Source organism: Chiloscyllium punctatum, chromosome 8, assembly GCF_047496795.1.
Source record: "Chiloscyllium punctatum isolate Juve2018m chromosome 8, sChiPun1.3, whole genome shotgun sequence".
Lineage (NCBI taxonomy): Eukaryota > Metazoa > Chordata > Chondrichthyes > Orectolobiformes > Hemiscylliidae > Chiloscyllium > Chiloscyllium punctatum.
This window is the reverse complement of record NC_092746.1, coordinates 56504352-56516618: the sequence shown is the minus strand read 5'-3', so window position 1 is coordinate 56516618 and position 12267 is coordinate 56504352. Positions and strand designations below refer to the sequence as shown.

At 40.7% G+C, this 12267-nt stretch overlaps 1 protein-coding gene across 4 annotated transcripts in view; it reads right to left on the bottom strand.

Annotated features, from left to right (window-relative positions):
* Positions 1–10593, bottom strand: part of ddc (dopa decarboxylase) — a 114242-nt gene extending 103649 nt beyond the window's left edge. Inside the window, exons 1-3 of one of the 4 annotated variants that reach the window (XM_072575613.1) lie at positions 10480–10593; positions 9810–10027; positions 7623–7736 (exon numbers count right to left, since the gene is read on the bottom strand). In XM_072575613.1, coding sequence (XP_072431714.1) covers positions 7623–7736; positions 9810–10010 — 315 coding nt within the window. In that variant the 5' untranslated portion in view covers positions 10011–10027; positions 10480–10593. Of the gene's footprint in view, positions 1–7622; positions 7737–9809; positions 10028–10138; positions 10325–10393; positions 10440–10479 lie in introns of those variants that run through there. The other 3 variants (XM_072575616.1, XM_072575615.1, XM_072575614.1) reach the window with 3 other exon arrangements.
* Positions 10594–12267: the final 1674 nt, after the last annotated feature.

The following is a 12267-nucleotide window of genomic DNA, read 5'->3' as shown; positions in this document are numbered from 1 at the left end:
AAGTTGGAGGTAGAAATGAAACTAAGAGTTGAGAAAGCAGATATAGTTGAGGTTGTATCACACTATCAGGATTTGGAAAAAGAATATTGAGTGCATTTGGCACAGAGTGGAAGGCTTTGAAGTTTGGCAATGTGAGCACTCAAAGTAGGAGAAGGAGTTGTACCATTGTTCTTCCTTTCTTTACCTTTTTGGAGTATGCTGCTTCATCTGCTAAAAAAAACTGTTCATTTTGAAAAACAGAGTGAAAGAAGTCTCATCACAGGATTCTGATGGGTAAGCTGATCAGCTAGTAGGTGCTAATATATAGGTTATAGTTAGAAAGGGTATCAGAATTTTGTAGATACAGTAAAAAATATTTCTCTTTTCCACAATTTTACATGCCAGATTAAAATAAAAGAATACACTGAATTAGTTAGAACAGAGACAATGGAGAGACATATTGTCTCTCCATGCCTGTATTCTAATTAATTCAGTGTCATGGCTGCAGAACATGGGAAGTTTAGGAACTGAAAGTATTCCAGGGCAAACACATCTGTCACAAACATCTATAGCTATAAGATCTCAAATTCAGTGTTAATGAATTGGAGACTGAGTTGATGACTTTGCAATGTATCAAGAAGAGGAGAGCTAACTGATTTTTTTATGTGAAGGCGGTTGCTCAATTCCATTTGTAGCAAGGGACAGGAAGGTGAGACCACAATTAAAGTATTTTAAATGGAGGGAGTACATAGAAATGTAATGATAGTAGGGATAATATAGCAAGACGGTAGTGATACTTTTCTGTGCAAAGAGAAAACAAAGCAAAAGAGTTCAGAAGGCAATGTTGCCTAACCATGGCCAGGATTCAAGATATCCACTCGGGTCTAGATTGGAACTTGGAGTGAGAGGGTAAGATCCACTTGTTGTTGTTCAACAATGTCATAGGTGGGGATAGACACTAAATTTGAAGAGCAGAATCTCATGTGTAAAAGCCACATTTGAAATGGCAGAAGTACATAAGATTGATGAGATAGATACATGGTTCAAACACTGGCATGGGAAAAGTGGGCTTTGGTTCATAGGGTATTGGCATCAGTACTGGGGAAAGTGGGAATGAATTATTGGTAGGAACAGTGTTCTGGAAAAATCTATAACTGAGGAAATAGAAGAGACTTTGGAATAAACACTGGATGTGAGGAATTAATCTTGTCTAGATGAAATCAAGGGTACAGTCAAGGCAAAAAAAGCAAAATAATAATAAGTGAAATGAAGGTCAATGAATGGAAGGAAGGGACAGAGGGAATAAACCTTGTAAAATGCCAACAGTCAAGACAAGATTTTACAATCTGTATCTGAATGTTGATAGTGCACATTGAAGTAGACTCATGGAATCCCTACAGTGTGGAAGCAGGCCATTCAGCCGATCGAGTCCACACCGCCCCTCCAAACAGCATTCCACCCAGACTCATCCCCTTAGCCTATTCCTGTAATCCTGCATTTCCCATGGCTAATCCATCTAACCTACACACCTTTGGGACTGTTGGAGGAACTGAAGCACCCAGAGAGAACCCACAAAGACACAGGGACAATATGCAAACTCCACACAATCACCTGAGATTGGAATTGAACCTGGGTGCCTGGCACTGTGAGTGCTAACCACCATGCCATACCAGTGCATAAATATTATCTGATAGCAATTTTGGAGACATTGATGCATGATGACAAATATTGGATCCTCAATGCAGATATTCAAGAAGAATAAGAATTTAGATATAATGAAGGCATTCATTGTTAATCACGGATAGCTTTAATGCAAAAGTTAGGGATCAACATGGTTCAGGAGATCAGGACGTAGAACCAAGTTGACTGGAGATGAGGATTATTAGGGGAAATAAGTCACAAGTGGAAGCGACCTACAGATCCCAAAAATTAACCACAATGTAGGACAAAGTATACAAGAAGAAATAGCGTGTTTATAATAAAGGGACAGCAATAATCTTGAGTGGTTTTAATTTACATATTTACGGGAAAAATCAAATTACAAATGGTAGCTTGGATGAGGTGGTTTCTCAGAAAGAAACAGTTTCTTAGAGCAGAACGTTCTGGAGCTGCCCACACTGCAGGTTATAATTGACTTTGAATTGTGAAATGTGCCAGAATTAATTACTAGCCTCAGAGTAAATGCAGCAGTAACCACAATAAGACCTAAATAAGGGCAACATACTGGCATGAAATCTGAGCCAGCTAAATCAAACCGGGATAATCGGAAAGGGGTAGATCAATACAGAAGCAGTGACAGATATTTAAGGGAATATTTCAAAACACTCATAAGTATGTTGTCACTATAAAGAAAAAATACAAAGGGAGGACTGATTTTCTTCAGTTACTTAAAGAAATTAAGAAAATCATCAAAATTAAAAGAAAACAACATATAATTGTGGGAAGTTGATTGGCAGGTGAGATGACTAAACTGATCATAAAGAACAGCTCAAAATGACTGGGAGATTAAACAGATGAAAGAGAGCTTGAGAAGAAACTATTTAGAAATGTAAAAATTGATGGCAAGATTCTACAGGTATTTATGAAGGAAAAGAGTAAGACTTTGCCTTCAAAGAGGGAGAATAGAGAGTTAAAATGGATAATAAGGAAATTATGTTTGAAATGAACAAATATTTTACTTCTGCCTTGACTTTAGAGGATACAAAATAAACTCCAGCAATAGCTGTAAATAGGAGGTGGAAGGGAGAGAAGAATTTGGTGAAATGGTAATCATTCAGGTAGTGGTACTGAGCAAATTGAAGGCAAATTGATGGGTCCATCAGTCCTGATGGACTTTATCCCCGGATCTTACAAGATAGTAAGGTATATGAGCTAGTAGGATAATGAGGTATTATTATTTAGTTTATTAAATTTGCTTTATTCTGTACTCACCACTTTCACTCATCCCCAGCTCAATGATAACATGTCCCATGTGTTCACTTTCCACCCAACAGCCTCCGCATTCAAAGGATCATCCTCCATCATTTCCACTACCTCTAACAGGATGACACCATTTCTTCCCCTCTCCTTGTCATCATTCCCCAAGGTCAGTTCCTTTGTGATACCTTGACCTATGCCTCTGTCACTCCCAACACTTCCTCAGGCCTCCATGGGACCTTCCAATGCAACTGCAGAAGGTGCTGCACTTGCCCTCTTCCTTCCTCACTGTCAAGGGCCCCAGATACACCTTACAGATGAAGCAGTGATTTACATTACTTCCTTCAATATAATGTACTGTATTCATTGCAAATATTGGTCTCTTCTACATTGGTGAGACTAAACATATTCTGGCTGACTACTTTGAGGAATATCTCCACTCTGTCCACAAGAGCTGCCCAATCTAATGGCTGCCTGCCTTTTCAATACACCATCCCAGTTAGAGGAGCAGTACTTCATTTTCGAACTCGGCACTTTATATGTACAAGTGACATGGGTTTGCTCACTGCAGAACTAATCTGTTTTTGACTATTCATACCTATTACATGCATGTTTTTTGCATTGAACTCTCTTCTTTACTATCATTAGCGCTCAAACTCTTTGACCCTAGGCACCATAAGATATAGGAACAGAATTAGGCCATTCAGCCCATTGAGTTTGCTCTGCCGTTCAATCATGACTGAACGGGTTGAGAAACCTATTCTCCTGCCTTCTCCCCATAACCATTGATCCCCTTAGCAATCCAGAACTTATCTTTCACTGTCAAATGTACACTTAATGATTTGGCTTCCAAAGCTCTCTGTGGCAATGAGTTCCACAGATTATCCTCTGGCTGAAGAAATTTCTTCACATCTTAGTTCTAAAGGGTTGTCCCTTCATTCTGAAGCTGTGTCTTTAGGGTCTAGTCTCTCCTGCTAGTGGAAAGATCTTCTCTGTGTCCACTTTATTTTGTAAGTTACAATGAGATCTCCTTCATCCTTCTCAACTCCATCCAGTACAAACCCATAGTCCTCAACTGCTTCTTATATGACAAGCCTTCATCTCCAGGCTCATTCTTGCAAACTTCCTCTCAACCCCCTCCAATGCCAGCACATCCTTCCTTAGATACAGGGCCCAAAATTGCTCACAATATTACAAGCGTGGTCTAACCAGAGCTTTATACAGCTTCAGCAGTACATCTCTGGTCTTGTATTCTAGCCCTCTTGAAATGAGTGCGAACATTGCTTTTGCCTTCCTAACTGCCAACTGAACCTGCATGTTAACCTGAAGAGAATCCTGAAATAGGACTCCTCAGTCCTTTGTGCTTTAAATTTCCAAAGCTATTCCCCATTCAGAAAATAGTCTATGCCTCTATTTTCCTACCAAAGTACATAACCTCACACTTTCCCACATTGTATTCCATCTGCCACTTCATTGTCCACTCACCTAGCATGTTTCAATTCTTTTTTGCAGTTTCCCTGTTTTCTCAACACTACTTGTCTAACTCAGCAACAATGCTTTCAGTTCCTTCATCCAGATCGTTAATGTATAATGTGAATAGTTGTGGTCCCAACATTGACCCCTGCGGATCTTCACTAGCTGCCATTCTAAAAAAACCTCTTTATTCCTATTATCTGCCTTCTGCCAGCCAGCCAGCCAATCTTTCGTCCATGCCAGTACCTTGCCCCTAACACCACAAGCTCAGTATCTTTCTGTGTTTCATCCTGTCAAAGGCCTTTGTATTCTGACCATCTCTTCCACTTTCTTCTCCTCTTTCTTTGGCAACAGCATAAAAATACAATGTTCCAGCCCCTTCATTTCTGAAGAAGAGTCATTGCACAGAAAATATTAACTCTTTCTGTCCCCGGAGATGCTACTAAATCTGATGAATTTCTCCAGCATTTGCTGTTTTTTGTAAAACTAAGGACTTCTGCTTTAATTTGGCAGGAGGTTGGTGAGTGAGATCACATCTTGAATACCATGTGCAGTTTCAGTCCCCTTTTTTAAAGAAGGATGTCAACATATTGGAGACAGGGTCAGAGGAAGTTTCGTAAAATGATACCTTAAATGAGCAAGTCGTCTTATGAGAAAACACTGGGCAAGCTCGGTTTGTTTCCACTGGAGTTTATAAGATTGAGTGATGACTTGATTGAAGCATATTAGATCATGCATGGTCTTCATGGTGAGGAGGTGCCAGTGTTGGATTGGGATGGACAAAGTTAAAAATTACATAATGCCAGGCTATAGTCCAACAGGTTTATTTGGAAGTGCTAGCTTTTGGAGCACTGCTCCTTTGTAAGGTAGCTAGTGGGATCATAAGATACAGAATTTATTGCATAAGATTATGGTGTCATGCAACTGATATGATATATTGAACAAACATAGATTGCTGTTAAGTCTCTCATCTTTTTTAAAATGGGTTGCAGGTTTTGATTTGTTAATATGTAAACCCAAGAACTTCTTTCAAGTCTCATTCCCAAGATAACATAACGTTTTATTAAAAAAAGGTGACATCTCAGCTCAGACAATGCATTAATGGTGTGAGGTTAGAGTCCAAATGTATTCCAATTTTAGTCAGACTGGTTCTATTTCCTTACCTAAACTCTAGACCCACAACAATGTGGTTGACACTTTACCGCCTTCTGGGCAATTAGTGACAGGTAATAAATGCTGGCCTGACCAGTGACAGTCACATCTCATGAATGAATATAAAGAAAGCTTTTCAGAGATGTTTAGTCAGTGTGTAGTCAGCTCTACGACACTGTTTTTCCGGATAAATGCTAAAAATTTATCTTGTACACTGTACTTTTTTTCAAAATTGGTACATGATACCACACTTGGAATCATTGTAAGCTGCAAGGAGGATATTGAAAGACTCCCAGAAGACACAGTGATTGGCTTGTGGCTGGGCAGACATTTGACATATTTTGGTCAACAGAATGAGGGGAGACAAGAAAAACATAAGGGTACAATTCCAAAAAGGACTGCAGGAGCAGTGGGACTCTGTGGTATTTGTGCACAAATACTTAAGATGCAATGGTACTTTGAGAAAGTAATTAAAAGGCCATATAGAATCCTAGGCCTTCTAAAGAGAGGCAAAGAGTAAAAAAGTTAATTATACATCTTTTCAAACACTAGTTTAAACACATGTGGTATATTGGACTTTATACTGAGCTCCAATATTTCAGAAATAAAGACTTTAAAGAGGGTACAGAAAAGTTTAACAGACACGGTTTTCAGGATGAGCAATTGCCAGTTTGTGCAATTGGAGAAGCTGGGATAATAATCTGTAGAGAAGGTATAGATGAGATTTGGTAGATGTGTTCAATATGCTGGGCAGAGCAGATTGATCGAAACTGTTCCACATTGGCAGAGGGGTTGAGAACCAAAAGGCACCAAAATACGGTGAATGACAAAATGGAGAAATGAGGAAAATTGTTTTATCTACACTCTGAGAGACAGCAGCTTTTAAAACAAAATTGAATCTTTTTTGAAGAGAGACATTTGCTGGACTACAGAAGTGCAGGAAGGAGGGGCTGGCTGAGTCGTTCCTGTGAAAAGGTGGCATGGATACAATGATTCAAATATCCTCCTTCCTTGCTGCAACCATTTTACTATTCTGCTGTTCAATTAATTAAAACTGACAGGAAGAATGGCTTTAAATTGAAAATTGAATTACATCTGCATGCTCTAGGTCCACTGGACCGAAAAACTATACTTGGGTTTGATTTGCCTTATGCCACTCAAAGGGACATCAACTAGTGTTGCTTACTTGCAAAGAAAAATACCTTTTGAATAATTGCATTCAACAAAACTTTGCTTGACAATGTGAACCGATCACAATTCACATCTTTTGGCTTTTAATCACTGTGGGTGGCATAGTGGTTAGCACTGCTGCCTCACAGTGCCAGAGACCCGGGTTCAATTCCCGACTCAGGCGACTGACTGTGTGGAGTTTGCACATTCTCCCTGTGTCTGCGTGGGTTTCCTCCGGATACTCCAGTTTCCTCCCACAGTCCAAAGATGTGCAGGCCAGGTGAATTGGCCATGCTAAATTGCCTGTAGTGTTAGGTAAGAAGGGGTACATGTAGGGGTATGGGTGGGTTGCGCTTCGGCGGGTCAGTGTGGACTTGTTGGGCCGAAGGGCCTGTTTCCACACTGTAAGTAATCTAATCTAATGCAGCAAGTTCCACCCCATCTCATTAATACATAAACACCCAAAAAAACACAATTTTAAAGTGCAACAGTATAGAAGGATTAAAGATTTACTGAAATCTCAATGCTTTGATATATCTGCAAAACTTGAAGTCACATTCAAAATCATCAACCTGATATGTCTGAAATATATTCACATTGGTATTTTAGAATATTCCATATGTTAGTTAAATAACACAGTGAAATTGATGTTATTAATTTACAATGCTCCCTTATCTGCAACCATTTTTTGTATTTTAACTTGCACAGTGAATATCAAATTCTAAACATTTTTTTCTAAGTTTAAAAGATGAAAATATAAAGTGAAAAAAAAATTAATTCAGAACTACTGGATTATTTTGCTGCCCTGCAATGCTGCACAGCCTGACAGATTTAATTACATGCATTTGTTCTCCCTAAATTCAATGTCTCTGCAACCTTCACATAATTACTTGTCCTTAATTTTAAAGCAGAAAACAATGAAAGATTCCTACCCAGGAAAACCCAATACAGCCAATAGCACCAGATAACATATCACCCAGGAGGCCAGGAAAGGAACAGGCAGCGGGGAAATAGGCATGGAAATTAGGACTTTGCCAGTGGGTTACCTGAAAAGGAAGGTAAATTGTGACAGTCAGTATTATTTCTAAAATAAAGAGGATGTTAGTACATTTGTAATCATTGATTACAGTTCTCACTCCAAATTTACTGTTATAGCAATTGACTATTTGGTTAAGATATTAAGGGGAATACAATAGTCCCACAGTACCCATGGATATTATGTTCCAGGAGCTACTGTGGAAGACCAAAACCATGAATAGGAGCGAACCCATTCATTTAAGTAGGAAATTTACTTCCTGGCAGCCTCCTGGTCCCTGGTCATAGAAATGTAAAGCACAGACACAGACCTTTTAGGTCAAGTCCCATTTGCAAGCACTCAGCCCATACCCCTCCAAACCTTTCCTATTCATAAACCCAACCAGATGCCTTTTAAATGTTACAATTGTACTCGTCTCCACCACTTTCTCTGGGAGCTCATTCCATGCACGCACCACCCTCTGTGTGAAAAGGTTGCCTTTTGGGCCTCTTTTGTATCTTTCCTCTCTCACCGAGAGTCATAGAGATGTACAGAATGGAAACAGACCCGTTGGTCCAACCTGTCCATGCTGACCAGATATCCCAAACAATCTAGTGCCACCTGCCAGCACCCGGCCCATATCCCTCCAAACCCTTCCTATTCATATACCCATCCAAATACCTCTTAAATGTTGCAATTGTACCAGCACATTCTCCACTACATCCTCTGGCAGCTCATTCCATACACGCACCACCCTCTGCATGAAAAAGTTGCCCCTTAGGTCTTTTTTATATCTTTCCCCTCTTACCCTAACCTATGCCCTCTAGTTCTGGACTCCCCACACCAGGGAAAAGACCTTGTCTATTTACTCTATCCATGCCCTTCATGATTTTGTAAACCTCTGTAAGGTCACCCCTCCGCCTTCGACGCTCCAGGGAAAACAGCCCAAAACTATTCAGCCTCTCCCTATAGCTCAAATCCTTCAACCCTGGCAACATCCTTGTAAATCTTTTCTGAACCCAATAGGAAGGAGACCAGAACTGCATGCAATTTTCCAAAAGTGGCCTAACCAACGTCCTGTACAGCCGCAACATGACCTCCCAAGTCCTATATTCAATACTCTGACCAATAAAGAACAGCATACCAAACACCTTCTTCACTATCCTATCTACCTGCGACTCTACTTTCGAGGAGCTGCACTCCAAGGTCTCTTTGTTCAGCAACACTCCCAAGGATCTTACCATTAACTATATAAGTCCTGCTGAGGTTTGCCTTCCCCCAATGTAACGCCTCACATTTATCTAAATTAAATTCCATCTGCCACTCCTCAGCCCACTGGCCCATCTGATCAAGATTCCGGCTGCTGGGATATTCCCTATAATATGTTCCAGCTGCAGTAAACCACAGGTAATTGAAACCATGGAAAACAATTCCATAGTTACAGGGTCGCCCTGCACAATGCTTTATTTTCTCGTCCAACTCCATTCTGATTTAGCCTCTTCCTGCTTTCCCTACCTCCACCTCACTTTTGATGGTTTGCATTGCCCACAATGGGCTTTGCATGTAAATACTGAATTGGCTGCCAGATGATTACTGGTGGTGGTTAGTAGTTAAAAAAGCCAAAAAAAAGAGCAAAAATAAGATGTAACGGTGATTTTGATGGTGGGAAAGTCACGTAGTTGTGCACTTCTGAATTTAAAAAAATTGAGAATTCTGATGAAGGGTAAAAACCCAAAGAACTGCGGATGCTGTAAAACAGAGACAAAACATAAATTGCTGCAGAAACTTAGCAGATCTGGCTGCATCTGTGGAGTAAAATCAGAGGCGACATTTCTGCTATGGTGACCCTTCCTCAGAACGGAAGAAGGGCTACTAGAACCGAAACATTAACTCTACCTTGTCTCCACAGATGCTGCCAGAGCTGCCGAATTTCTGCAGTGTTTTCTGTTTTTATTTCAGCACTTCATCTTGTTGGTCAGCTTTTCAAATACAACGCAACAGTTAGTTTCAGATTTATAATTGAAGTTTTTCTTAATGCTGCGCGGACGTACAAGGTGCAAAGGTTTAGCATCAGGGATGTAATTTGTAGGTTGAATTCACTCACCCCGGGCATAATGACTCTTTCGATGTCCCACATCAGATCCTCGAAGCTGTCTGGTTCCTGGGGCGCGCTGTCTGGAATTAGCGATCGCAGGTACCCGGGCTGCACCGCTGGGTAAACAGGTCGCTGCTCAATGAATTTTAGGTAATCTGTGATATAATCCACCATCTCTTTACCCCTTTTACGGAATTCCTCGAAATCCATACTGTGTCCGATTCCAACTAAAGAAAACAGCAGTTTAAAAAAAATTGAAAATTGGTGCACAGCCTAAAACATAAAATCCACGCGTTTTTCTTAAGAATTCTGGAGAAATGTATACACTGTAAACCCACTATGACAACAACATGAGCCACCTTTGATGTCTCGTCAAGGGTAAATCGATTCTAACTACGGGTCAAATTCGATATGTATACTCTCTGTGCCCCGACTTTTCTTCACCAATTGCAATGTATTTCGAAAACGTGTTTTCTGTTTATTGTAGTATGCGTTAGCGTGGCTACACTTAACCCGGTGACCCTTGTAATAAATCCTTTCTAACGCAAAGTAATCCGAATGTAGTTAAGTACAGTATGACCCTGTGTAGTTACCAGCCGGATTATTGCATTTACTAAATGGTATTCCGTCTGTTGCTGAAATATTGTACTAATTCATGATTGGAATGAACTGTACTCACGAGTGACGACTATGCCGCTGAGTTGCACTTTTGTTCTTTCCAGTTCCAAGTAAAACTGGAAATATATATCACAGTCTCAGCCACTCGAGGGCAAGCAATTCTCCCCGCAACTGCAACCACCAATCATAGTCAGGATCAAGCTCCTCCTTTGCTCTAGGCTTGCCACCTGCGTTTCATAAATCTGCCAGGACAACCTCAACATGTGCGGAAGGTGGAAAATAAAGTCGTAGTACTTGAAAATTAATGTCCTGGTCGTGCAAGCCCACTGTTGATAAATTTTCCTTCTGTGTGTATGAATAATGGAACTTTTAACATAGAAAACACAACAGAAGAACGAGGCCATGAGACCCATGGTGTCAGTGTTTGGAAAAAATAGCTATTCAGCCTGAGTCCACTTTCCAGCTCATCCTGGAATCATAGCTCAAAGGTCAGAATTTAATGTCATCCTCCTGTGACAAGTTTTCAAGGGCAGGAAGGTCACGTAATCTGTTAGGTGGATGGTGAGTGGGTAGGCAAAAGTGAGGATTGCAGATGCTGGAAACCAGAGTTTAGATTAGAGTGGTGCTGGAAAAGCACAGCAGGTCAGGCAGCATCTGAGGAGCAGGAAAATCAATGTTTCAGGCAAAAGCCCTTCATCAGGAATGGAAGCAGGGAGCATCCAGGGTGGAGAGATAAGTTGGGGGAGGGGGGTGGTAGGGGGCATTGGGGGAGGGGGGGGCGGTGAGTGGGTGACTGGATAGACGATTGGCTGAGTGGAGATGGTGAGTGGGTGAGTGGAAAGACGATTGGCTGATTGGCAGAAGGCAGAAAGTAAGGATAAAGGAGTCTTTTTCAGGATGGGTCAGAGATGGGACCATAACTATTCATATTGTACACTAATGATCTGGACATTGTTGCTAAGTTTGCAGATGTCACAAAGGTACGTGGAAGGACAGATAGTGCAGGTGAAGTGGAGAGGCTGCAGAAGGAATTGAATGCACTAAGAGTATGGGCAAAGAAGTGGCAGAAGGAATACAATATGGAAAAGTGCAAGGTAGGAAGAATTGTTAGGAAGAATATAGGTGGATGCTATTTTATAAGTATGGAAAGGCTTTGGAAATTGAAAACAGAAATGGACTTGGAAGTCCTAGTTCAGATTCTGTTAAGGTTAACATGCAGGTTCAGTTGGTAATTAGGAAGGCAAAAGCAAAGTTAGAATTCATTTCAAGAGGGCTAGAAAACAAGAGTACAGATGTTCTGCTGAGGCTGCACAAAGTCAGACTACATTTGGTATATTGTGAGCAATTTTGGGCACCATATTTAAGGAAGGATGTGCTAGCATTAAGAGGAGTCCACAAGCAGTTTACAAGAATGACTCCTGAGGATGAAGGGATTGTCAGAAGTGGAGCAGTTGAGGAGTCTGAGTCTGTACTCAATGGTGTTTAGAAGGATGAGGGGACACCTTATTGAAACTTACAGAATATTAAGAGGCCTGGATAGAGAGGACATTAGAAGATGTTTTCAATAGTAGGAGAGACTAGGGTGAAGGGATGCACCTTTAGAACTGAGATCAGGAGGAACTTCTTCCACCAGAGAGTAGTTAGTCTGTGGAATTATTTGCTGCAGAAGGCTGTGGAGGCCAAGATATTGAATGCAATTAGGACAGAGATAGATAGATTATTGATTGGGAAGGGGATGAAGCGTTATGTGGAGAAGTTAGGAAAATGGATTGTCATACATATGAGCCAAATTGAATGGTGGAGCAGACTATGTCGGTTGAATGGCCTAATTCTGCTGCTGTCTTATGGT